General features: G+C 42.8%; 1 protein-coding gene across 2 annotated transcripts in view; it reads right to left on the bottom strand.

Moving 5' to 3' along the window:
- The window catches only part of VIRMA (vir like m6A methyltransferase associated), a 731,013-nt gene that overhangs the window by 444,388 nt on the left and 259,530 nt on the right, over positions 1 to 27,095 (bottom strand). For both annotated transcript variants that reach the window (XM_078687022.1, XM_078687023.1), the window contains exon 12: positions 18,202 to 18,284. In XM_078687022.1, coding sequence (XP_078543148.1) covers positions 18,202 to 18,284 — 83 coding nt within the window. The remainder of the gene's footprint in view (positions 1 to 18,201; positions 18,285 to 27,095) is intronic.

The raw sequence follows: 27,095 nt of genomic DNA, 5'->3' as shown, positions 1-27,095 counted from the left end.
TTCTGCAACGGCAGCGGAGGATGTTTAACTGGAGCCTGCACAACAGGTTTTTGTTTACGTGTAACTTCCTTTGAAAAGGTGTTAGCGTCAGGGAAACAACGATAGTAGTCGTTAATCATGCTTCTGAGATCCGATACTAGCGAAAGAGGCATGAACACAGACTCCTCTCTGACACCAGGTGCATTATCTTCCTCCTCCTCGTAATCAAAGGCGTCTTGAAAAGACTCATACCGTTTTGAACCAGTCAGGGTACGATCTTTAAAAGTGAAATCCTCCTGCATTTCTTGGTATTGCTCTTCATCCGTGTCCTGGCTATTCATTTTTAACTGAGAAGGGCTGTAAGTGGCACCATATGGACTTTCCTCTTCAGACTCCTGCATCTCAAGAAGGTTTGAAGCAGAGACATTTTTGTAAAAGACGTACATTCAACATTACCTGATCTCTCAGTCGACGAGCCCGTCGATGGTGGCAATTGTCTTATAGAAATTGTCGTCATTGATCTACTCATTGGAGACTTAAAAGTTGTTGACGACGGGCCGATCGTCGACGATATCGTTGACTGTGATGGAAAAACTGTCGTTGACCGAGTCGTCACCACATCGATCGTCGACGAGGCAAACGTTGACGGTGTCGTCTGCATGCTAGCAATCGACGATGTCGTTGTTGTAATAGTGGTCATCGTAGTCGTCGTCAACAGATTTGATGTTGAAACTCTTTTCTTCGTCGACGGATCCGGCGATGGAGCCCTCGTCTCTGAGGACTTCTTGACAGGAGTATGAGGCACAGAAGATGACTGTTTCTTTAGATTTATCGATTTTCAGCTTTTTTAAATCAGTTTTCGCCTCAGAAGCTCTCTCTTTGCGTTTAGAAGAGATGTGAGCCTTTGAATCACCCTCTGAGTCAGAATCTGAAGTGGCTTTTTTCTTCTGAATCAAAAATGAGACGCTGATATACAAAGTACTATCAGTCCCAGGATGCATCACGCCATAGCGGTTGGTAACCATAAGCCAATTAATCCACAATCCATTTTTTTTCTTCTTTTCCATATTTTTTTAAAAAAGTTTATTGTTCATTTGTTGGTATGTTCAAGACAAGGTAATTTCAATTTTCAAGTGTCTGTATAATGCATATTCGCCTTTGAATACAGCATGTAAAATCCCTTGCGCCAAAAGTATATGATAATGTTAACCCAATGCATTTCAAGCCGTTATGGCCCTTCGTCAGAGGTTCATATCTGTAAAGTTAAAATCAAAATATGTTGCCATTAACATCTTTAAACTTGTATCCACATGTCAATAAACATTGTCGAGCAGTTGTTAATACCCCATTGAATATATAGTTGTCCATCCCATAGTCAGCGTTTTCCCTCTATAAGCAAAAAAAGGTGCCCATTACTGAAGCGGTTTCGTGAATTATACGCTCAGTGCTTCACGATTTCAAGTAACGATTAAATTTGTTTGGCCGATGGCTTACGATAAATTAACGTACCTTTTTCAGCTACGAACATAGCGTTCTAAATCTTCTCTCCCAATTGCTGTTCTTGTCCTTCTCTAGTTTCGACTCATATTTAAAACACCTTATTCCCGCCCACCTGACTTTCCTCACCGGATTCGGAAACTCACATGATTTACTGGTCTCCAGTTATCCCTCCAAACTTACGTCAGGCATAATCCAACACCCTTCAGCCGCTCATCTTTGCCCCGCCCTACCCTTGGATGTTTAATCATTACGCTGCTTACGTGATAGCTGTTCCCCGGTACAACCTTGAGAATATACAAAACATTTAAATAATGTCAAACAAGTAAACATTCCGTATGCTAACATAATGTTAGTGGTTCGATATGTTGATTTCAAAGCTAGTGTTTAGTTAATGTTCATGCGTTCTCGACGTTCTTCAATATTCCAAAGTTTTTTAACGGGTGCTGAGTCAAGTAGGATGATGACTGTTCAAGACATAAGACGTTGTGACTCGCACACCAATGTTTAATCGAGTTCATCTTAGTTGATTCTCTTATGGAGCTATCCTGGTGTGCGCTTCATCCGAAGAGCGCCAAGCATATAAATCAAAAATGAGACGCTGATATACAAAGTACTATCAGTCCCAGGATGCATCACGCCATAGCGTCTTATTTTTTCTTCTTAAGTCACAATAGTAGCCTTGCCCCTATCCTTAAGAGGCTTAGCCGATAAGGTCCTGCAATGTTTGCACTCCTTAGGGACGTGCTTTGGATACAGGCAGTATAAACAATCCTTGTGGGGGTCCTCGGAAAACAATCTGGCCTTCCCACAGGACCTACATGGAGTGAACAGCCTCTTTTTAGAGTTTTCAGACATTTTGATGTTAACTTGAAGAAGAAACAATACTTCAGATCCAGAGGAAAGGCTGCAAATACAGGTTAAAAGTTCATTTAAGGAAACAAACTGAGCAAAGCTCAGGGAGACTCCTCCTCACACGAAGGCGGTTGGAAATCTGAGGTATGGTGGCTCTGCTGGGGATTGTCATCTCAGGGCTGGCGGCTCATTGGCTGGCATTAGGACCACATAATGATGGTATTGGGCTGCCAAAGTCTATGCTTGTCTATGGTATCTAAGCAGTTTTTTCTTTTACTGCTATTTATTTTATTTACCGTGAGACTCCCACCATGACGACTGGGAAGATCCAAGCATGTGAATCTATGAAAGATTCAATACTGGAGAACTCTCTGCTTTCCTATTAAAGCTCCCATCCTAAATCACTCCAGGATAACTTGCTCTTCGGCCAATTTTTAAGGATCAGACACAACTGCTCTGATGTGGCCAGGTACAAGAAACACACATCTACTTTGGCTGGGAATCTCTTGGACCGCCAATATCCTCAGGCTACTTTTGGCATGCCGCCCTCACGGCCAGCCCACTCTTTCTTTAACTTGAGGTCCACTCAACAGAGGTCCCCCTCTTACCTCCATGTGCTCTATCCGCAGCGCTAATGTAGGGTAGTATCTGTTGAGTGCAGCCACTGCGCTACGCTCTCACTCACACCTTTGTCCCTATTCGGTCTTGGGCATCTTATTGACGCCTGGTGAGTGCAGGAGATCAAAGAAGATTTGGGGTGCGGCTTCTGGATCAAAGGAATCTCACGCTGAGCAGAACAGCGGGCGGCGGTGAATTATCCAAAGTTGTTGATCAAAAGGAGGTTCGGAAGGTTGTGCCTTAATTAAAGGAACCTTATGCTGAGTGAAGCAGCGGGGGACAGTATGGACTCGCCACGTCTGTGTGCAGAGTCCAACACACACTGCCGCCCCCAAATCTTCTTTGATCTCCTGCACGGGTTTACTCGGCCCACACAGACTTCGGGCACCCACATCGAGATACTGCTCCTTAGCCAGGATCTCCCCAGACGTGATTAATTGCTAATTAAGCCGTCCTGGCGGCACCAGTTCCCCTCAGCACCGTTTTTAATCACAACCCGGTCCTGAAGATGATCCAGACGAAAGAGGATTGAAACGTCGTCGACCGTTCAGCGCAATAGATGGCGCAGTCCCCAGTGTGGCTATATCCAAATAACTCATCCAATCTACCAAGATTTTCGCATTACAATTTATTTTGAGCCACAACTATTACTTGATTTACTGCACATATTTTACACCACGTGCCGTTCTTGCTGATCACAATTGTCACTTGCGTCGCCACTTTTTGTGTCACCTTCACATGTTTAGCACCAAGTCCAAATCGGGTTGTTTTGTTATTTATTGACATACAGTGCTGTCACAACTGTATATCCCATGTTTTTCCTTTGCTCTTCAATTATACGATGCCATGAGCACTTTTCAAAAAGCAATTGAATCTCCTTGTTTCCGTGCGCGTAATACTTTCAATATACCTGTTCAAATTGCCTTCTAAAATAATACCAGTTGAGATATTGTTGTTTATTTTCTAAAACCTATAAATCACATTACCAGGCTCGGTCTACTAGGTAGACCAGGAGCAACATGGCCGGTACTAGCCAGCTATACACCACATGAGAGCTAAACAAATTCTATAGACAATTGGTCCAATATGTCATGCGGACTCTTACAGTCCAACCAGCAATAATGATTCCACAACATCCCCCTTACCAGGGGAACGCAAATAAAATCACACCACAGACTCTACATTCAGTCATTGGTAAATTACCCGCAAAACGGGAACAAATTCCATTCTGGATAGCTCAAAAAATTACTCAAATCGAAGAAACACAGAATTTTAACAATCTGTTTACCAATGGGGATCGCACCACATTTGGAGGACTGCGACACTTGGGGCACAGTCTTTGCTGCAATCTACACTAAAACACATGGTGTCCAGTTTATGGCGGTGATACCAGATGTCCTGAAACAGGTTCAAAATGAATACGGGGCAGAGCCTGCTTTAAATCTGGGTATGGAACTACTGAAAGATTTCAAACAGGTCTCAACAATAATATTCGCTAATATTAAAGGTAAAGCAGCATCTGTGGCGATCCGCCAGAAATTAAGGAAATTTGATGTAACCTAAAAACCACAAGAACTGGCCAGAATAATTGAAAAATGCCATGAAGAATTAGGCAGAGACAGCTTGGGTTAAAAAACAGGTCAGGGAGATATTAGATCAACTTGAATACCAAGGCGTGATTGAAACATGCACCTCGTCCATGAACAATCCTTTGTTTCCTGTCTCCAAACCAGACAATACATATCGTCTAGTTTTGGATTACAGACATTCAAACTCTTGTTGCAAAACATTTGCAGTACAAAATGCACACAGTGCAGCATTAACGAATAACATTGTGCGTAAAAAATATAAAACCACATCAGATATTTTCAACGGTTTCTTCTGTCAAAACATTGCACGTGAAAGCAGGTACTTGACCGCTTTCTCAATTATGGGGACACAGCGTCACTTCTGTTGTGTCCCTCAGGGATTCAAGAATAGTCCTGCATTATTTTCAGCGAGCGTAACAGAGTTACTACAAACGTATGATGACGAAGCTCTATTATATGTAGATGACATCTATCTAACAGATTATGACTTGGACAGACACTTCAACAGGGTTAACACCATTATACTAGGCTTTGCCTCTGATGGGTACAAATTCAATTAAAAAAAATAAAATCAAGAATTGCCCACCTCAGCGTCCTTTTCCTAGGATACAAGTTATCAAGTGAAGGCAAAAGCCTGGCAGCAAACGTTTTAGAAAAGTGTGCGCTGCTCCAACCTCCAAAAACACTGAAAAACTTAAATTCGATTATAGGTTTCCTGAACTTCGGAAGAACATACATTCTAAATTATGCACAAAGGGTTAAACCGCTCTACGAATTAATCAAACCTGATTTTAAAACAGTTAATTGGACACAAAAACACATTGAAATGTTGCGTTCATTGCAAACAGACATGTTAGCAACAAAACATTTAAAGACACTCGTAAACGTACGCAATTTAGTGATCCAAATCATTCCAGGACGATGCGGATGTATGTACTTAACCTTTAATGAAGGAAAAGAAAGTACCAATAGCTTGCAAATCGCACTTGTACACACAAACAGAAATGAAATTCACTCCTACTGAAAAAATTCTGACAGCGGTTCAAACTCTGCAGTAGCAAAAGAGAGCCCTCGCACAGGGTAAACGCATTATGGTCGTTACACCTGTACCAGCCTTAGAGGCAGTGGTGAAAGCGAGCATTCCTAATGCTAAAGCTTTACATCTGAGATGGATACAATGGGTTAATTCTCTTGCTGCAATAGATGTTGAATACGTTTTTGACCCTTATTTGAAAACACAAGAATTTCTACAATATGAACAGGAATGTCCACTGCCTACTGAAATTCTGCCTCTAGAGAAGTATGAATGTATAATTTATACTGACGGTTCAGCACAGCCCGCTAGGAGGGGTAAACTAGCTTATAGTGTTGCATGCGCGATCGTTAAAGGTCGTTGGCGAGATGGCAAATTCCGACCAATGGCCACTAAAACTCAATTTCTAGGAGACTGTACAGCTCAGCGAACTGAACTACAAGCATTCAAGATGGCGCTTGAAAATACTGATCGCGAATTCCCCACACTCAGTGTGCGATTCGTATTATTGCGTTAAATCTTACAATGAACACTTTCAAAACTGGATTCAAAACGGTTACAAAGATGCAAAAGGTGGCACAATCAAGCATATGTTGCTTTGGGAACAAGTAGTTCAGTTACGACAAGAACTACAAGACAGAACATTGAATGACTCATCCAGGATATATTCCACTGTGCTGGGACCGGAGGTAGAGAACTCCTTCCTCAAATGTATTGATTTTGCGTATTTTAAAAGAACTAGGTTCAAGACAGTACAAGCTGCAGTTAAGGTTTGGATTGCAGTGATGAAAAAACTTGGGTTGGCCCGATACAACTGGTATACGAGATTATATAAAAACATCTCCCTCCCAAGGCAGATCTTCGGCGACACTACAATGGCAGCCTGGGTGGAAAAGGGGATAGTTCAGCTTGGAGACGTGAGGAATATGGAGGGGATGCTCCAATTCACAGAGTTAATGACCAAATTTGGGTTAGATAGGAGGGACCTTTTCAAATTTTTTCAGCTAAGAAGTTTTCTTGGGAATAAGCAAGGTGGAAGTATAGGGTTTGCTAAAGTAGAAATCCTCGAGAAAATAAGATTGGGGGGAGATTGCTCAATACGGTGCTTTTATGAAAAGTTGTTAGCAAGTAAACCAGATGACATGGATAAACATGGCGAAAAGTGGGCAGAGAGGCTAGAAGGGGAATCCTGCTGGTTTAAGGAGTCGCTGGACTTAGGGCGTACTCTCCTTTGCTCAGCTCCGCTGCAATCGCAGCAGTATAAAACACTTTACTCGCTCTACTTTACCCCTGCAAAAATAGCAAAATGGGGGGGTACTACAGGCACCACATGCCCAAGATGTTGCTCCCCCGATGCAGATCTAATACATCTATTTGCAGTATGCCCACAGATAAAGACAGTGATAAAGGATATAGAGCAGTTTCTGGATACCACTCTTAATATTCAGATTACTTTAAAAAAAAACAGAAATACTCCTTGGGATAGTTACAGATATTAATGTCATTCAGAGGGAATTCATCTTTGTTGCAATGGCAGTTTTTAGGTTATGCCTAGCTAGGGCTTGGTTAGATAAAAACCCCCCAGGAATGCAAGTCTGGCTGTCGAACTTGTTATCAACCTATAACTTGGAAAAAAACATATACGCCCGGAAAGGTAGGAAAGGGAGGAGATTGGGGTTAAGGATATGGGATCCCATAATAAGATGGAAAGAAGGACTGGATCTGTGAGATTTGAACAGGTCATGATATGGCAAATGAAATAAGTAAATAACCTGAGTAGATGTTGATATGTTGTTTAATGAAATCTTAACTGCTTTTTTTTATGTATGATGTAATACGATAATTGAATACAATGTATGGTTGAAGAATTTATAATGAACTGTGTAAATTGTGCAATGGTTTAAATAAAAAAATATTTAAAAAAAAAAAAAGAACTACAAGACACTCACGTGAGACATACACTGAGTCATCAACGTGATGGCGTTCACGTTGCAGGGAATTCATTGGCTGATGAAGACGCGAAGGCAGCTGTGCAAACGGCTTCTGTAGCTGCAATCACTCGTTCAAAAACGAAAATAGACGGCGAAATAATGCTAGCTGTCAATGCTTCATGCAAAGACAGTGGGAAAACATTACCAAGAACTTTCCACTCAAATACTCTTACATAACTGATGCGAATAATGTTCAGTTTGCTCGAATCCCTGGAGTGGGGGATAGAATAATTCCAAGCATGGAACATAGATTAGGACTAATTTTAGCAGCTGATGAAGGGCTTACCTCTGCAAACGCAGGTGTTTCCGCCACAGTGTCATTAGTAAGCAGACTAGAAACTATGTTTTGGAATGTGAAATCTGCCAAAAGATGAAAGTCTCTACTGTGAAATGTCCTGCGCAGACGCCCCTGTTAATTTCAGATAAACCATTAGCTTGTGTTTACCTGGACCACTGCGGTCCCTTACAAAGGGATGGTAACTATAAATATATCTTGGTCGCAGTGGATTTGTGTTCAAGATTCATTTGGATGTGGCCTCAGCGCTCAGTTGACGCTCGAACTGTTATAAAAGATTTGCGAGTCTTTATCGGCACATATGCAGTAGGCACGCTAAATTCTGACCAGGGTCCTGCGTTTAGCTCTCGAGCTTACAAGGAGGCCATGGCCAATCTGGGCATTCCATACTGTGGGAAATTCGGTAGTGGAGAGAAAAATCGATAACAGCTAGGGTATTAGGCTCGGGTGACGGGTGGGTAAAACATCTAAAAAGTGTCCAACGTAGTCTTAACAATCTGCCAAGAAGTTCTCTAGGGAGTATCACTCCATATGAAGTCCTTTGTGGGACCAGAATGATAATATCGGACCTCGATTGTCAGACTTCAGTGGTAGAACAAAAACCCTTTGATATCAAAGATCATTTGGCTGTTTTGGAGGACTTAAATGAAATAAGAACAAAACTAAGTAACGTGATCCTGAAGCCAACAACCATTGAAGAGAAACCGACCGTCCCAGCAAGGCCTGTCTGGATCCCGAAGATTGGGGATCTAGTCAGAGAGTAGATCGCGGACAAGAAGGAATTTGGGCCTTCTTACAGAAAGCCAGTACCTGTCCTAGCCATCCATGGATCAAGAACAGTATTGCTGCTGCCCCTTGCTGGAAAGAAGGAGAACAGGTTTGTGTCAATCGACCTGGTAAAACCACATCATGTGGCCGATCATAAGCAGTAGGCCAAGTGGACTCCGCCGATGTAACAGACACCCTAATCTGGCTACTATCCAAGAGGTTCAAACTGAGAGACTCATCACCTTTGAAGAATCTGCAGAGCTAAATGAAGCACTAAGCACAAAGCTATGGAACTTGTACCTCTTGAAACCCAAATAAGTTCATCAAGAAACACCTGTCTACAATGAAGTAGCATCCGTCTACACAAATGTAACACATGATCAAGTGGTTCCAGCGATTTCAACGAATCCTGAGGCAATCCCAACTATTGACAGAACTGCCTCTGGCAATTTCATTAACTTTGATACGTTTTCCGAGGATCCCAGCGAACCTGAAATGATGCCAGCAAAAAGAACTTTGAAAGAACAAGCAACAGAACTTTTTCATGACCTGGAAAAGACATATCTGGTTTCTCCATGGATTGAACTTTGGTTTGTGTTGGGCGTGCTTTTTCTTCTACTTTGGTTGATTCTACTAATATATTTGGGAATGCTGATAAATGGAAGATATGTAAAAATGGACACAGCCAGTAGGAACATCAACTTACTCCTCAAGCCACACAAATCATCTCATCGTGAACAAGGAGACTTGTCATTTGTGAACATCACAGACGTTCCTATACCAGGGGGTATAGCTTGGGACAGAACTGATGACATTTTTGGCCCTGCGGAACTGTTTAAGATTCCACACCAGTTCAAGATTTCCTTGAATGACAGTTTCATTTAGTACCTTTTCTGATGATTGGGACTTCGAGACTGTTAATAATATGATGTCAGACTTAGAAATGTCTGCAGTATTTTCTAATCATGAATATTTAGAAGGTTCATCTGATTATGAACATATGTATTGTTATAATCACTATGGTCATCATTTCTTGCACACATCTGCAAACCCTAGAAATGTATTAATGTATAACCAATGGGAACATTGTCGGACGCCACCAAAGGGTAGCTCAAAAACATTTTATGGCAAATTTCCAAACTTTTCAAGCTTCAATTTATCCAATCCAAAATCATTTTACTTTAAAAATGTTAATAGGACAGGAATGAAAAATATGTTGACGAATACCAAGCAAATTTATTGTGCAGCCTTTTATGTTCAGCTGTTTACATTAGGTTTTGACTTTTGGAAAGACAACATTGAGACGAAAACTGTCTGGGGCACAAAAGATGGGATAGAAGATTTATTTAGAGCCTGATGTTTTTGAATGACACTGTCCAACAGACGTCTTGTCTTGGATTAGCCAAGATAAAAGACCTAAACAACCAGTCCATACCTGCACCTACACAAGATAGTGATAACACTTCAGAGGGAGAGGTCGACATACATACTATACTATTTTGCATCACAACAGAACAGATCCAGATTGGAAAAAATGGTTAATCTGGCCCACCGACACAAACAAGATAGATTCCTGAAAAAAACACGGGGTTCAAATTTAATAGGCCGGATCCAAGATATGTTCAGAGACAGCATCGAGGAATAGTAACAACATACAGTGTAGGGAAACTTTGCCTTGAATGGCTACATAGATCTACACTTAGAGATGTAAACAACACTTATCTTTACTTAAAGATGGAGCTGATCTTATAGAATTCTTGCTAGGAACAAGAACACCGCGTCATAAACATTTTATATACGCCTATATCTATGCTATGTATAATGAAGTATGGAAGATTACACAAGCAGAGACTGCAGAACGAATACGAGAAATTGATCGTATTAATTTAGATAAATTTCTCTCTGTGGTTGACAATGGGTTAACGACTTGGTCATCAAGGATATAGTCTTTGGACAGCATAGTATCCTCTGCCATAGACATCATAGAACAGGACTTGGTCATGTTGCAGCATGGTCAGTTGCAATTACGTTCTATCATGCTATTAGGCTGGATGTTACAAAACCTTCGTTCAGGCTATGTGCATTGGCGTTTAATCAATACCACGTCACTGTTTTCAGAATTTAATCTCACTGATAAACAGATCAAACTGGCACAGAGGGGAGCAGACTATACGGTGCTGAGCATTGAAAAACTGGAAAGATTGCCATTTACGGTCGCTGAAAAACCAGCAACGGAATGTATTATACATGGAACAATCACTCTGCCTGTTACAATTTTCCATTTTCAGTATTGCTTAAAACGTATACCAGCAGGCATATATGAAAGGTTGGGTAAAGAATACATCAAGACATCCTGGGAATTACCATATACACACAGATGTTGGAGTGGAGGGAAAGAAGTGTTTCTTAGTGGTAAAAATTGTGAAAACGCACTAAGAGGTTCTCTCCTGCGTCATGGTATTAATTTACACGGGCCTGTGATGGTTCCTCTAACAACTTATCCTGCCACCTGCAAGGTTCACCAACTGCGGTGAGTGATCCAATTTTTGGACAGCTTTCAAATGGAAGTTACCTCATGTTGAACGATCACAGCTGCTGTGGCATGTTGCCAGGTTTACCCTATCTAGTAACTGCGTCAGCCAGGGTCACTTGCCGTATGCAAGTATTGCTTCCTAAAACAAAGACAGACCGGGAGTCACCACTTTGGCCTTCACTGCACATCTCTTCTATACGAATTGATACTTTAATCAGAATGAACGCCATTCTTTTACAAAAAACAGTGCCACTGACCTCGGACAAAGAGACGTATGATCTGCAAGTCGCAAGGACTTCTGCAGAGATACATGCCCTTTTAACTACAAATTGCCCTATACATGTCTCAGAAATGTTAAGTCGTATCTTAAACATGTCTGATACGAGTCGTACTGTACATGTATTTAAGACAATTTTTTCGGGACTGTTAGCACCCTTTGAAGCAGTCCTAGGAATATTTCCAAACTTCGTGCACTCTGTGTTTGGCGGATTGTCTCTCATTTTGGGACTCGCTGTAGGGATACTATTTTTTCTCCTACTGCTGCGTTATTGCAAGCCAATTCACAAGTGACGCCCAGTTCTCCATAGAGACAACTCTACTGGCGATGAAGCGTCGTGAGCGTATCGTCCAAATTTTGGGACTACCTCGTCTAAGAGAATTGAATACAACATGGTTTCTTTCGCTCTTACCAATTTGGCAAGAATTGCATCTTACCTTTTCTACGCTGCCTACTATGCAGAGAAGAATGCGTGCTAGACACCTGTCTGACACTCCCATCAGTCATGCCAACGAATGTTGATACTCTGCTTAGACCAGTAACGGCTCATGCACTGTGTTGTCCCCAGTGGCTACCAATTCTGATGACGGCATTCATTGAGATCTCACAGACGCAAAATGCTACTGCCGAGGTACGAGAGAAGACAGGCACACAGGTACTATCCAATTCGAACATTGCTAATGCAACCAGTGCTGACGGCGATGCTTCACATCTGTGTGCAATTGATCTTCTTAACGAGGTAATCCAACTTTCACCTACAATGGTAGACGAATTCTTTACAGACTTAGAAGATTTGATTTCTCCAAACACTAACACTGACTTTTGAATTGACACACAGTGTTCTGAGAAACTCTGAATTTGACCTTCATTTTTCAAAACAAAGTTCTAACTTTGGAACTCTTTAATTTTTTTCCCAAATTTTTCTTTTTCTTTTTTGGCACAAAGTGATCTGCTTAAAGTAGAACTATTCATAGAGAACTAGAATTCTTTGAAAAATACTCCCAGAGACAATATTTGACCTTGTCCATAGTTTGTTTTCTGACATGAAATGGTTTTGGCACTTTTTTCTTCTGAATTTACGAGCCATTTCATAAATTTATTTTTATGATTCATTCAGATAGCATTTTCAAATGTCAACTAAATGCTTGGAATGAAACATTGCTTTAAATGCGTACAGCACAAATGCTCTTTTCATGTACAACTAGTACCAATGCATTTTTATGTATTGTGGGTGGGTTTTTTACACATCATGTTTAGATATGTTTACTGTTTTTAGAACTTAGTATTTTAGTAGAAGTCGTACATAAGAAAGTGGAGTGGGTGTTGTATATTGTTTTAGCTTCCGAATGGATTTTCCCGATTCATGCCCTTATAGGGGTACAATTCACGTTGCCCTTATATAGGCATAGAAATCAAGCCCTTATTTAGGCATAGCCCATGCTACCCAAATACGGCATGGCTACTTCCATCCGTTCACCAAACGTCACAACGATTTCTTGGACAACCAGCTTAAGCCGTTAGGGACTCCCTTTGCTTGAATATTGATTTCTCCAAGAGCTCAGTTATTTTACAATGAACAACTATTCCCCAGGGGTTCATTCATGACGTTCATATGCCCGAATGAACGTCAACTATGGGGGAAATCAAGTCCCGAGACAGAGATACCAGACCTCCTTCATTCTAAGGTATGGAGCGGATAAGAACCTAGAGAAACCTTTGGAAGATTCTTGGCAAAACTAAACCTATGCAAAATACAATACTTACTTCTTCCCTCGTACTAGACTTAGGTTAGGTACATTGGGGTAGGCTTATTTTAGAAGCACCAGTTGAGTATTTTAACCTGTGTATTTATGTATTTTCTTTATATGGCTTAGAAACCATACAATGCTCTTACAGTATTATTTTATAATACTATTCTCGCTGCAGGCATTATACTTTGCATTCTGTCTAACAATTGTAGCAGTTCACCTCTCTTGCATGAGAAAGAAGACTGTTCAATAAACCTTTTATTGAAAACACCAGTCTCACTATTTCTCTGCAACTCTGTAGAAACGAAGCATGCTCGATTGACTAAGTGAAAAACGTATCTATTGTTTCAACGACTCTGAAGATATTTGTTCCAGTCCTAGGGAAACAAAGTTGTCATGTTTATTCGGTTGTCAGAAACAAATCCCTTCTTGTAAATTCGAGAAAGTTTCTAGTGACCTATGAGCTAGCTGGCACTCACAATTAAGTTTAGTATATTCGATAGAGACCTAGCTTAGCTAAGTCCTACATCAAATCTATAGGATATATTATTCCCATGCGCAGAGCCTATTGGGAATATAGGAACTACCCTACAGCTCCAAGCGGATATCGACGTTGCTGCCTGCACCATGGTTTGGGGGGCACTGCTCGTAAGTTACATGACACACCGCCACGTCCCACACTGCATCCTTGGCCCACCAATGCCATCGACTCCAGGTCGTCAAGACGCCGCTGCCTGTGCTGGGACCTGTGGGCCCCGCCTCGCACCACAGCCTTGGGTCTACCGACGACAGCGATTCAGCAATGACACCACCGCTGCTTGCACCATCACCTGTTAGTACCACCCTACTTCACATAGCAGCCAAGGTCTCAACGACGTCGCTGGAAGACCGCCACCAAGCCACTGGATGACTGTCACTGAGCCACTGTCTGTACCGCGACCCAAGGACACCACGCATCACACCGCTCCACCTCATACTGCAGGCCCGACGCATGCCGACTCCGACGCTCCGGACTTCAAACTCAAGGAGTTTGAACTGCAATGCATGTGACTTCAAGGGCCCGACTCCTCCTGGATCCAAAGCCTGTCGATACTGCTCTTCAGGAGCTCACTGCAAGGTCTGACACTGCATCTCCACAGGTACTGTTTTACCGGTCTCCCGGACCCCGTATCTGGCCCGCGGCGCTATGATCAGCCAGAACTGTTGGATTTGTTTGCTCACAACGTCGTGATAGCCCCAGATTAAGCTATAGACTTCAAGGAAAAGTCGTTAAAATATTTTTTTGTTTTAATCGTAGTTTGATCACTGCATGTTGGATTGTTATTGTTTTTGCTCTTGTTTCTCACAGATAAATATACTTTTCTAAAGCTGGTGTGGTGTCCTTCTGTAGTGTTTTCACTGTATTCCTGTATGTTATGCGCAAATACTTTACACAATGCCTCTGAGATAAGCCTGATTGCTCGTGCCAAGCTACCGAGGAGGAGACCAGGGATTATTTTAGACATGTAATCCCCTTATCCTGACTAGAGTGGTAGATTCTGCCTGGCTTAGGTGCATACCCTAGCCAACCAGAAAACCCATTTTTAACAGCAGTGCGAATCAGGACTACTTTGCTGAGAATGTGAGCGAGGGCTTGAGTGTTAGCTGGATGGCTAAGAGCTTGAGGTAGTTGAATGTGGAGACCTGGGGTGTCCACAGACCCTGGTCATTGAGCTTGTGCAAGTGTGCACCACCCTCTACCCGGTAAGCAGAGCGTCTGTTGTGGTGGTCAACTACGAAAGGGTCGAGAAAGGGCCATCCCTGCCACAGGTTGCTGGTGTTCCACTGCAGAGAATGATGCATGTGGCCCCAGATCAATACTAGATCTTCCAAGTGACCTCCTTTTGTGAAAACAACTATGCTGCAAGGCACTCTTGCAATGGGCGGATATGCAACCTGTTGTGAGGGACTTTGACAATGCAAGTCAGGAAGCACATATCTATCCTGACTGTTATCTGGTGATTTGGCTGAGAAAGAGGGAACAAGGACTGGAAGGCCCAGGTCCCTGCTTGACTAGGGAAGCTATCCCTACGACTGAGTTGAGGACCACCCCTAAAATGGGTTGATTTGTTGGTGCTGGAAGTGGGATTTTGTGGCACTGATGGTGAACCCTAGCCCGTGAAGCAAGTCTATTGTAGCCTGGGTGGAAGCTAAGTACTGGTGCTGGGTGGCGCTCTTAATCAGTCAGTTGTCCAGGTAAGGCAAGATGTGGACTCTTGTTGTGCACTGGAGGTGTGTGGCCACGACTGCAGGACTCTTGGTGAACACCCTGGGGGCGATGGCAACCCTAAAAGGATGCACTGTGAACTAATCATACTGACCACTTACCAGGAACTGGAGTATCCGGCGGTGAGCAAATTGAATCGGGATGTGAAAGCAGGGGCCCTTCAGGTGTACATTTTTCATGAAGTTGCCTTGCTGGAGCATTGGTATGACATTCTGGAGTATGACGGGCGGGCAGGTTACAGGTCCCCTGGGGGTCAGACATCATAATCATCCCAGGGGTCATCTTGTGGATGGGGCTCAAAGGAATGACCTTGAGGAGAGCCTGGACTATGTTGCCCAAAACCAGAATGTGGTGATCTCTATATTTTGAGGGAGGCAGAGGGTGGATAAGTGGTAAAGGTGGGAGAGGGGGAGGTGGAAGTTCTAGTAAAGGGAAGGAGGAGACTGTAACAGATGTGGACTGGTCGCCTTGTCTCTCTAAAGAGTCTTCAGCGCCATCTGAGGTGGAACATCTATGACTTCCTCGAAGATGAACTTGCACGGAGAAATAGAGTACTTAAGCTTCGGCAAGAGCCGAGCGAGAATTTAACATTGTCGTGGGTCAATATGGATTTTGTTTTGTAGAGTGTCTAGTTCTTGCAGCCACAAGGAGGATGGGTTGTTCCTGGTCTTTGAAGCAAACATAAGTAGGGATCCAATGCGCTCAGTGTTTTAACTCTGAGGGGATCTTGTGCGCTGTTGGCACCGAAAGCTTCGAAGCGGAATCGTTTTTTGACACGTGTTCAAAGCTTCGGGTCCACCGATGTTTGACATCGGCACGACTACAGTATTTGCTTCAGCACCAGTGGTTGGCTCGGTGCCAGGTACAGAGAGTGCGGTCAGTGCCGACCATGGCCTTAAGGCAGTAGTGGACCGGAAGTCTGATGTCTGGCTTCAGGGATCGATCCCGGACCCCCTCGAAGTTGGTGCTAGCCCTCTGCTCGATGCCCGGTAGTGGATGAGACAGGCAGGTTAGACTCCCAGCAGCCATCTTCGTCGTCAGCCTCAGCATCGGAGGTGGAGTCCTCACAGAAGTAGAAGTGAGCCTCCTCAGCGGATGTTTCTGGCTGGGGGTTGCCTTCCACGTCTTGTTCCCTGAAGAGATCTGGAGTGACTTTGTCTGTGCCCCATGGATGCTGACACAAGTCGTCAATCTCAATGATAATGGATGGTTTTCTTGCTTTGAAAGACGAGGCAAGCTTCACAGAAGGTGTTGTTGTGTATCAGAGACAGACACAGATTACACACCTTGGGAAGGTCTTTCCATGGATACTTTGCACAACACTTTGGGCAGTTTTGAAATGGAGTTCTTTCCATCACTCACAAGACATTCTTGTGGTCGAAACTGCCTGGAAACTACCCCCAATCCGGGTGTCGAAGATATCTCAAAAGTTTAACAGGACAGAACACTACAATTCGAGATTAGAGCGGAAACACAATGAATACACAATACTGAAGACTGGAGAGGATCCAAACTGACTTGAAGACAGCACCATGAGGGGTCAACCCAGTGCTCGCTGAAGTACGTCTGACCCCGACGGAGGGTATAAAAACAATCGGACAATGGAGCTGATGCCCATGCGTGTTGTCACTAACAGGAGGAGTCACTATAATCGTAACTCAAGAGACTTCTCTGCAGAAAAATAAGTTCCACACGTCCAAGCTCAACACTCTATGGCAGGAGTATGCATAGCATTTGTATCTACAGCTATTCATGCCACAAACAAAATATTTCCCAACATAGAGGTATAGTGGACTGATGTCCATAGCAGGCAATACCACACACATTTGAAGGTATTCACATGGTATGGTAAATTGCAACCTGCTTAATTGATATTCATTAGGCAGGTTGTTTTGTGACCCCATGTGAAAGCACAGTTTGAAAAGAGATCTATTAGCATTTAGGCCGCACCACCACATTGCAGTTTCACACTCATTTGCAAAGTTATTGAGCAAATCGCAGATCCTTGTTTACAGATGGGTTTTTGTACTTTGGGCTCTCAGTTGCTACAAAGAGATTTATTTTGAGTTATGCATAATGAATTAAGCCTTGCTAAAATGGAACCTCTGAGGTATTTTAGATGACTCTACACTTTTTTGGGGCGGTTAAAAGGATATGAGTATAGTAACTTTCCATGTAATTACATGCATGGACTTTGCAAGATCCTGCTACAGTGTCAGGTAGTGGTCCAAAGGCAATTTTTATTTTAAGTAGATGGTTTTGATTTTATCTCCATTTTACATCTGTGGTTTCATAGTTCTCACTGCCACCCTCAACTTACATTTTTTAGGGATCTTTATGAGACATTTTGCATTAAAGAAGTAAACACTAACCACACACCATGTACTTTGGCTTTAACGGCAGCATGCTAACACAGAGCAGGCTTTTGCAATCCCACTAGCTTTAGTGATAAGGCAAAGAGATGTCAGTATATGCTGGAAGAATTGTCAGGGAACACAAAAACCATTCTTCCTTCCCTCGGTCTTGTCTCTTTCAATTCACGATGCTCCGTCCATCACAAAACTCACAGTCTCTACATATATATATATATATATACATATATACACATATATATATATATTTAAGAATTCTTCCCTTTTTCTCTTGTTTTCCCTTTCTAAACCCACTGCCTGTCGCTTCTTAAGGGATAAGTATCAAGCAGATATTCAAAAACAGGCAGAACTTAGATGTTAAGTAAAAAGTTTCAACCAACCTGTTTTATATACTCGATGAGAGTTGAGACGCAACCAATTTCAAATCTAATATTCCTCAGGGGCTCAAGCCACTTGCCAAGCTCTAGAAGAAATATAATAACATTCCTTGATGCAAAACAATTGGTAGGAGTCAATAAATGCAAGTTATCCAAAAACCATTTGTTATCATCTACATATGTTGGTGTGTTCAGTCAAGAAAGGCATTCCAGGAAAGCTTCTCAAACATATTCAACCATAAAGAAATGTTTACAAAGAATAATCCTATTCCATTGAAAGTGCCAAGAATTTAAGAATGTACATGTCGGAGTTTCAGTCAATCAGTAAATCTATAGTACAGCTTAAATAAGTGAGACAGAAATAGGGAGCTACAGGCTACATTCATTTATGGTTGAATTTGTATTGTAAATCTGATTTAGCTTAACTGTATGGTTTGCAATTTCTGTTAAAAACAAGTAGAATAAAGCCATGTCAATCTTACAGCTGCTAGAAAGCTTGTGTGTCCTCTCACTGACAAGTCAGAGAAGAAAAGTAAATTTACGGGTGAGAAGGAGAGAGGCACAGTACATAATGCAAAAGTTTATAAAACATTGCAGATATAGTGTTATATTTACATTGTACAAGTGGCTGCTAATGCTAACTGGATGAGCTAGTGGTGTGAAAATGTGCTAATTGCTAACTAGAATAGGATTCTTCAGGGACGGCAACATGAGAAACATGGCGGCGGCTGGTTGAGCCGCGGCAGCACTCCGCTTATGGGCTCCTGCAGTCTTGGGAAAACGGGGGTTTTAAGCTACCTCTTTTAGGTATTATCACGTATGCTTCCATTGCGGGACGGCGCATAACTTTTTCACCAATTCTAACCACAAAATTCGAAGCTTAGCGAAGTTTCAGCTCTCCCTCGGTAACGGCAGCGTCCTGTCGCCATACCCCTGCCTCCCATGTGTCTAGGGGAGGAGACTACCACACCGCCTGCAGCAGCGGAGATCACGGAGTTCGCAGCGTCTGCAGCAGCGCTCTCACCGGCCGGTGTGCAGGAGCCTCTGTACCTCGTAACAGCAGAACAGTCGGGGCAGGTATCTCCGTGTTTTCCTGCGGGGGTGTGGATTTGGTCGCTGGCCGCCCTGAAGCTCAGGAGAGGCCGTCGTACACGAGGTGTTCTGCTTGGGCGGTACGGCTCCATAGTAGCTTCTCAGGCACAGCCAGATCAGTGTGAGGAGGGAGAGATTCTGGAGGAGAAGCAGCCCCGAGCCCAGCAGCGATGTCAACGCAGACATCACAGACATCAGAACAAGAAACGATCGAGCGGTAAAAGTGGCGACAGTGGTGAAGAGAGTAGTGGGGAGGATTTAGTGGGCTTGAATTCTGAAGGCGCATCGGCACTTGCTGGGGAGATCACTCGAGGAGGCAGAGGAAAGGGGAGGGTGAGAGGGCGCACGAGAGGGAAATGCGCTATCACCGGTAGAAAAGAATTAAATAAAGCATCTTTTTTTCATAAACCCGAATTGAAAATCAAACCTCCCGCCTCTAAAGCAGATATAGCTATAGATACAAGCGATTTGAGGGAATCAACTGGTGTCAGCATTGGAGAGGGGGGTTTGGGCTTAAAGGGCTCAGAAGCTCATACTAGTTCTAACAATAACGCTGCTGCCGGTACTACTACTGGCACTGACAATAAAAAACTGTCGACATATCTAACAGGCCAGGTTAAGGCAAAGCGTTCATATACTCCTAAGTCAGCAAAAAATAAATCAAAGAATCTTGTCACCACTTCAAAAATAACTCCCTCGTTGCGTTCCTACTTTAAAGTGGTCCCTCAAGTGGTGCTGTTGGGCAATAACCCATTCTCGCCCCTGCAGAGCCAGGAGGAAGGGGATACTATACTAGAAGTACGGATGGCTTCTAAAGAAGTTGAAGGATTTCATATGGAGGGCACAGCGGGCACGAACGTCCCCACTTCTGATCTTTCACTGGATATCACTCTAGAAGATGTAGAGGGGCCAAATGAAATCAGTACTATCGCCACTGCTAAATTTAACGAAGACAGTAACATTGCAAACTATAATAACAATGATAAGGGCATGAATGATAACGACAGCAACCTGGACCAATTGCTCCCCCCTAAGCTAGCAGGAACAGGTCAAGTGGATCCAGTCGATTACCATATGCCCATTAATATGCCCACTAATCTGGAGCAATCTGGGTCTTCCTTGGTTCTGTTCACCCCATTGGCACCGCCATTACCTCTTGCTCTTCCGAGTGTAGCATCTGGTTTGAGCTTACAGTCGGTTCTTCAAGAAGCTGGCTCAACAGCTTCTACAAGGGGCGGGGGAGATTCTAGCATTGCCTATGACACCACTCATGCCTTGAATACTGATCTGGTCTCTACATTGCAGGCTTCTTTTCAGGCAATGTTTGCAACCTTGGCTGCAGACATTAAAAAGGGCTTTGAGACTTCTGCATCAAATCAAGCTGACATTCGATGCTATTGCCAATCTCTGGATAGTAAGCTTGGTGCTCTCACCACCAGGACAGAAACTCTTGAAGATTCTGTCACAGAAGTGAACATCAATTTAAGTGCCACAAAAGCAGAATTAATGAACCTTAGACGAGAAAATCAGAGCTTGTCCGACAGGATGGAGACTTTGGAAAACCACGCCCGGAGGAACAATCTACGAATTTTGAATATACCCGAGGAAAAAGAGGGTTGAGATATTAAACAATTCGTGGTCTCGCTGTTAAAGGAGGCGCTACGACTCGATATGTCTGAACAAGAAATAGCCATGGATATCCAGCGCATTCACAGAGAGCCTTTTCGAAAGAACCCCCAGAGAACAAAACCCAGAAAGGTTTTGGTCAATTTCCTCACTTATTCTCTTAAAGAAACTATTCTGAATATTGCGCTGAAACAGAAGGTGGTAAATGCTAAGGGGTTCAACTTCCAGATAAGATCGGACCTTTCTAGAATTACGCTCGATAGACAGTGGGAGCTCGGTAAGAGGTTGGAAGCCTTCAGGAGTCAGGGGGCAGTTGCACAGTTGGTTTTTCCAGCAGCACTAAGGGTCATGTACAAGAACACTATGCACAACATAAGATCAGTGCAGGCTGCAGATGAATTCCTGCTGAGTATGGGTAGGAGGTCGGAGCCTGCTAAGTAGTTTGGGCTTATTTCCTACTCCATCTGTTCTTGGGTCCTCGCTAGTTATTTGTCTCCTTCCCTTTTCAGGTTTCCGACGAGCTCACTATTGGTTCACTAAAGTTAACTTAGTCTCTGTTAAAAACTTGTTAAAAGGTTTAGAATCTTTATCTATGTTGACATAAAGATATTGAATAGATACTGAATAGAAGAACTATGAGACGTATAGTATAGAGTAAAGGGGAAAAAAAGAAAAAGGGGAAAAAGGAATAAAAGAAGAAAAAAAAGGGAAAAAAGAAAAGAGAAGAAGGAAAAAATATATATATATATATATATATATATAAATAGGTGGAACACTTTAACACAGGTTATTACATTTCTGATAAACCGGGTGATAAGATTTATATGCGCTTAGGGATCTTATTTTAGGGTTTTATCTCACTTTAATTACACCTATCTCACTTAGGTCTTTTTCCTTCTTTTCCCCCAAATTAGGCTGTTGGTTGGTAGTGGCAGGGGTCCATAGCGGTGTGCTATCTTTCTGGGAGTCCAGATAGATAGAGTGGGGGTTTCCCGTGGGTGGGGGGTTTGGGGAGGGAGGGGGGGGGAAGTAAAAATTGTCCTCTTAAACGTCCCTTAAAGCACTTCTTAGAGGGGAAAGACAGGAGTCAGCTAATACATAGCCCATCTACCGGAGTTTGGCAGAATTGGCCTTCGGTTCTTGTAATTTTTTTTCAGTATAATGAATAACCTACGCATTTTATCCTGGAACACTAATGGTCTTCTGACCTCTCCAAGAAGAAATAACATCATGCAATATCTACGAGATTCTGCTGCGCAAGTACTAGCGCTCCAGGAGACACATTTGGCAGAAAACGAAATGCAAAATCTGTTGGGTAAGAATAGATGGATAGATTTCGGTGTTGTCTCATCACAAACTTCACATATTAGGGGGGTGGCCATTCTTTTTAAAAAATCTATCAGGGCAAGGCTAGTCTCTAAACAGGTAGACCCGTATGGCCGATGGGCAATAGCTTCAGTTATTATTCTGGGTTCACCATTTACGATAGTAGGATACTATGGCCCAAACCAGGATGATCCATCAGTCTTGGCCACACTTTTTTCACAATTATATCTATTCCCAGAGCCGGTTATCCTAGCAGGCGATTACAACATAGTCTTGGATCCTATATTGGACAAGTCATCTTCCAATAGGGCTATAATTTTATCCAAGACTAGGATGTTTCTGTTAAATAACATGAAAGCCTTGAACTATAATGATATCTGGAGGACACTTCATGGGTCTCAAAGGGGGGTCACATTTAAGAACTATAAATTTCACCACCAGTCTCGGATTGACTTCATTTTGATTAGCCATATCTTGGTCAAACAGGTAAAATCAGTCACTCATTTACCTTTTCATCTCTCTGACCATACAGCTATTCTTCTTGAGCTTGAGGTAGCATCCAGGCCCTCTCTAAGAAACTGGTCTTTTGACACATCTATACTCGCCTCCCCCGATATTATAGAGGCATTAAATCACGAAGTTAAGTCCTTTTGGGAGATTAATCAGGGGTCGGCTCCACCTGGGACTACCTGAGACGCATTCAAAGCTACAGTAAGGGGTTATCTAACCAATATATCGGCATACAAAAACAAGACCTACAGGGATGCAGTAGCCTCTCTTGAATTGGAGATAGCAGGACTCCAAGAAGAGATTGACTCGAACCCATTATCATCAGGGTCCCCATCAGTGGAGTTGCAAGACAGATTAACGGTCTTAAAAGGAGATCTCTCCTCAGTTCTGAGTGCACGGGTTTTAGAGAGATGGGAAGCTAGCAAGTTGGCCCACTTTGAATATGGGGAAGGTGCCAGCAAGCTCCTTGCCTGGAAGTCAAAGACAGATAGTGTCCGAAATAATAGTAGTTCAATCAGCAAGGATGGAGTATTATACTCTTCAGATGACGGAATCAGTGGAGCTTTTAGAAGCTTCTTCAGTGAAATATATCAAGAGGATAAGAATGTACAACCCAGCCAAGCAAGGGACTGGTTATCTCGGATTGCCCTTTCGGCTTTAAACTTAGAACAAAGGAATGCCTTAGACAGCCCTATTACTTTGGAGGAAGTAAGATCTGCCATCTTTAAAAGTAAAAAAGGTAAGGCTGCAGGACCCGATGGGTTACCCTCCGAAATATATAAAGTAATTTGTCCAACAACTATTCCTTACTTAACAGACTTGTTTAATAGTATTCTATTAGATGGTGCCTTACCTCCCGCCTCTTGGGACAGGGCCTCTATAACTTTGATTTTAAAACCGGGCAAACATGCAACTAATTGTGGGTCATATAGGCCAATCTCAATTCTCAGCACAGATTATAAAATCTTTGCATCCGTGCTTGCAAATAGGTTGGGTGGCGTAGCAAATAACATTCTGCATTTGGACCAGAAGGGTTTCATAAAGGAAAGGCAACTCTATGAACTGACTTACGACCTTATTGGCGCAATAGATATGGCCACATTAGCATCACTTCCCTTAGCAGTTTTTACTCTGGATGCCACAAAAGCTTTTGACAGGGTAAACTGGATGTACTTAGAGGAAGTGTTGAAAAAGATTAATCTAGGAGATAATTTTAGGCAAGCTGTAAAACTACTATACAAAAACCCTTCTGCTTCATTATTGGTCAACGGGGAACTTACTGAGCCATTTAGCATTTCACGAGGAACACGTCAGGGCTGTCCCCTCTCCCCACTTTTGTTTGATTTATATATAGAGCCTTTTGCCCAACTAATCCGTGATAATATTAATATAAAACCTTTTATTTTTGAAGGATGGGAGCGGAAGGTCGCATTATATGCGGATGACGTTCTCATTTTTTCATCAGAGTTGAGCTCGGCATTTCCTACTGTTATATCTATAGCAGAAGAGTTTGGTGCAATATCCAGATACGAAGTGAATGCATCCAAAACCAATATTATGGTTTGGAATCATCCCGCACCGCTTGTAGGGGTACAGCCTAGTTCTACCCTCAGGTATCTCGGGTTAAATATCTATACTGATATTAATAAGATCGTCCCTTTAAATTTTGCTCTTGTGGCTAAGGAGGCTCGAAGATCGATGAGAACATGGTCCGCTCTCCCTATCTCCCTGATAGGCAGGTCTAACCTGGTCAAAATGACTATTTTACCCAAGATTATGTTTTTGTTCAATACTATTCCTCTTTTTTTTGACCCATCTTTGAATGCCAAACTCCAAACCGAAATAAATAGATTCATATGGAATAGTCATACGCCTAGGTTATCTTGGAAGAAGATAAGACGTCGTCGTGAAAAAGGGGGCCTTGCAGCACCAGATCTGCAGTTTTATGGATGGGCCTTTCAACTTTCTCACATCAGGATGCTTTTAAAGACCCCTAACAATGTAGGGTGCGGGAAACTATTTTCAGCACTTCTTAAGGGGGAAAAAATCGGGCCGACGAACTTCTTGTTAAAATTTAGCGACCCTAAGTACTTTAAGAAGGTTAAGCTAAAGGTCTTGAGGGATCTGGCCAGAACATGGGCTAATTTAAGACGCACACTCAAACTGGACTACTATCTTAGTAGGGCCCCATTATGGGACTCCCCAGGTGCGCCGTCTTGGCTTTTGGATAGTCTAGCTCTCTCAGTCAGAGAGGCCGGACTTACATCATGGGGGGACCTGTTTGCTGAAGGAATCTTACTCTCATGGGAGACCCTAAGCTCAAAAATAGGAATACGTTTTTCACGATTTAAATACCTTCAAATCCAGAGTTGGTCTCAGGCTTATAGTCAAGGTAGGGGTAGGTTTAAAATAGGCGCTGATAGTATTCTAGTAACCCATCTCATTGACAAACCACCTTTTAAAAAAGAGATTACATTTTGGTACAACCTTATACTAGACGAGACTGATGACGAATTCCTGCTCCCCCACTCGCTCTGGGAAACATATCACTAACACCGATTTGGAGAGTCTGTGGCTAAAATCATTTAAGATTCTGGGGGAGATTGTGAAACCTTCCTGGCTTCGTCGTAACCACTTGTTTACACTGCATAGAGTGTACTCCACTGCGTTTATCAAAGTTTCCCAATAATGCTCAGGTGGCCTGCCCTAGATGTGGTTTGGTAGCAGCATCAGATGTTCATATGTTTTTTGAGTGTTCATTTATAACATCATTTTGGAATGAAATTTGCGTTTCCCTCCCGTCAGCAATAGGTTTGCAAGTCAGCCCTAGCCCCATGTTAGTCTTTTTTGGTATTATACCAGAGACTGAAGGGATTAGTAAAAAGCTGGTCTTCTATAGCTGTTTGTTGGCTAGAAGAGAAATATGCAGACGGTGGAAAGATAAGACACCTACTCTCTTTACCGATTGGCGTGCAGCTATGTTACAAATGTCCAAATTGGACATGGCTAGAGGGGGTAACCAACATAAGGGGAGATTTTGGCTACTGTTGAACTGGTAATCATAGACCAGAACATCATGGGTTTTTTTTTTCTTTTTTTTTCCCCCCCCCCCATGTCCTATGATTGTGCTGCTTTGAAGGGTCGTCTTACTGGATCCCCTTTTGCTATACATACCCCACATGGGCAACTTTGGTTACGAAATGGGTTGTATATAGCAGTATGCTAGCCCTGTTGGTACCATCTGACGATGATTGAGTTGTAGATGCTAGGCACTGCGGGATACTCCGGTAGGAATCATTAAAATCCCCCCCAGTTAATCTGGGTCAGTGCCCCAGTCATCTCCTCTAATTGTTCGTTACTATATGGTCACCAAGGGCAAATATGATGACAAAAAAAAAAAAAAAGGATTCTTCAGGGACCTTTTCAATGTTTGGAGGCAGGTGGGGATCCCAGTCCAAGAAAGACTATGTTCCAGTACATGAGTAGCATGATGGGAAAAGCGCAGATTCTAGAAGCTGCAAGTGCAGGGTGGGTGGTGTGACAGGGCAGTGCTGGGTAAAGTGGTTGAGTGTACCGATAACGGCATTGATACTGAAAGACTCAAAGCGGCAGGGAGTGGGAGGTGGAGTGGTCCATGAATGGAATGTAAGGAATTTAAAACAAGCATTAGAAATGCAATCGGGCTCGGATTTATTTGAGTTTGAGCTAATGGCATTATAAATGCCAATGTATTGTTGCTATGTGTTGTGGAGTGTGTTCATGTGGTGTGTACTGCCAGTGATCTCACTACTCTACTCACTACTCACTACTCTACTCACTACTCTACTCACTACTCTACTCACTACTCACTACTCTACTCACTACTCTGCACTCACTACTCACTACTCACTACTCTGCACTCACTACTCACTACACTACTCACTACTCACTACTCACTACACTACTCACTACTCACTACTCTACTCACTACTCTACTCACTACTCTACTCACTACTCTACTCACTACTCTACTCACTACTCTACTCACTACTCTACTCACTACTCTACTCACTACTCTACTCACTACTCTACTCACTACTCTGCACTCACTACTTTACTCACTACTCACTACTCACTACTCACTACTCTACTCACTACTCTACTCACTACTCACTAATCACCTCAGCACTCACTACTCTACTCACTACTCTACTCACTACTCACTACTCACTACTCACTACTCACTACTCACTACTCACTACTCACTACTCTGCACTCACTACTCTGCACTCACTACTCTGCACTCACTACTCTGCACTCACTACTCTGCACTCACTACTCTGCACTCACTACTCTGCACTCAC

The sequence above is a fragment of the Lissotriton helveticus genome, chromosome 4_1 (genome assembly GCF_964261635.1).
Source record: "Lissotriton helveticus chromosome 4_1, aLisHel1.1, whole genome shotgun sequence".
In the NCBI taxonomy this organism is placed as follows: Eukaryota; Metazoa; Chordata; class Amphibia; order Caudata; family Salamandridae; genus Lissotriton; species Lissotriton helveticus.
This window is presented reverse-complemented; position numbering and strand designations above follow the sequence as displayed.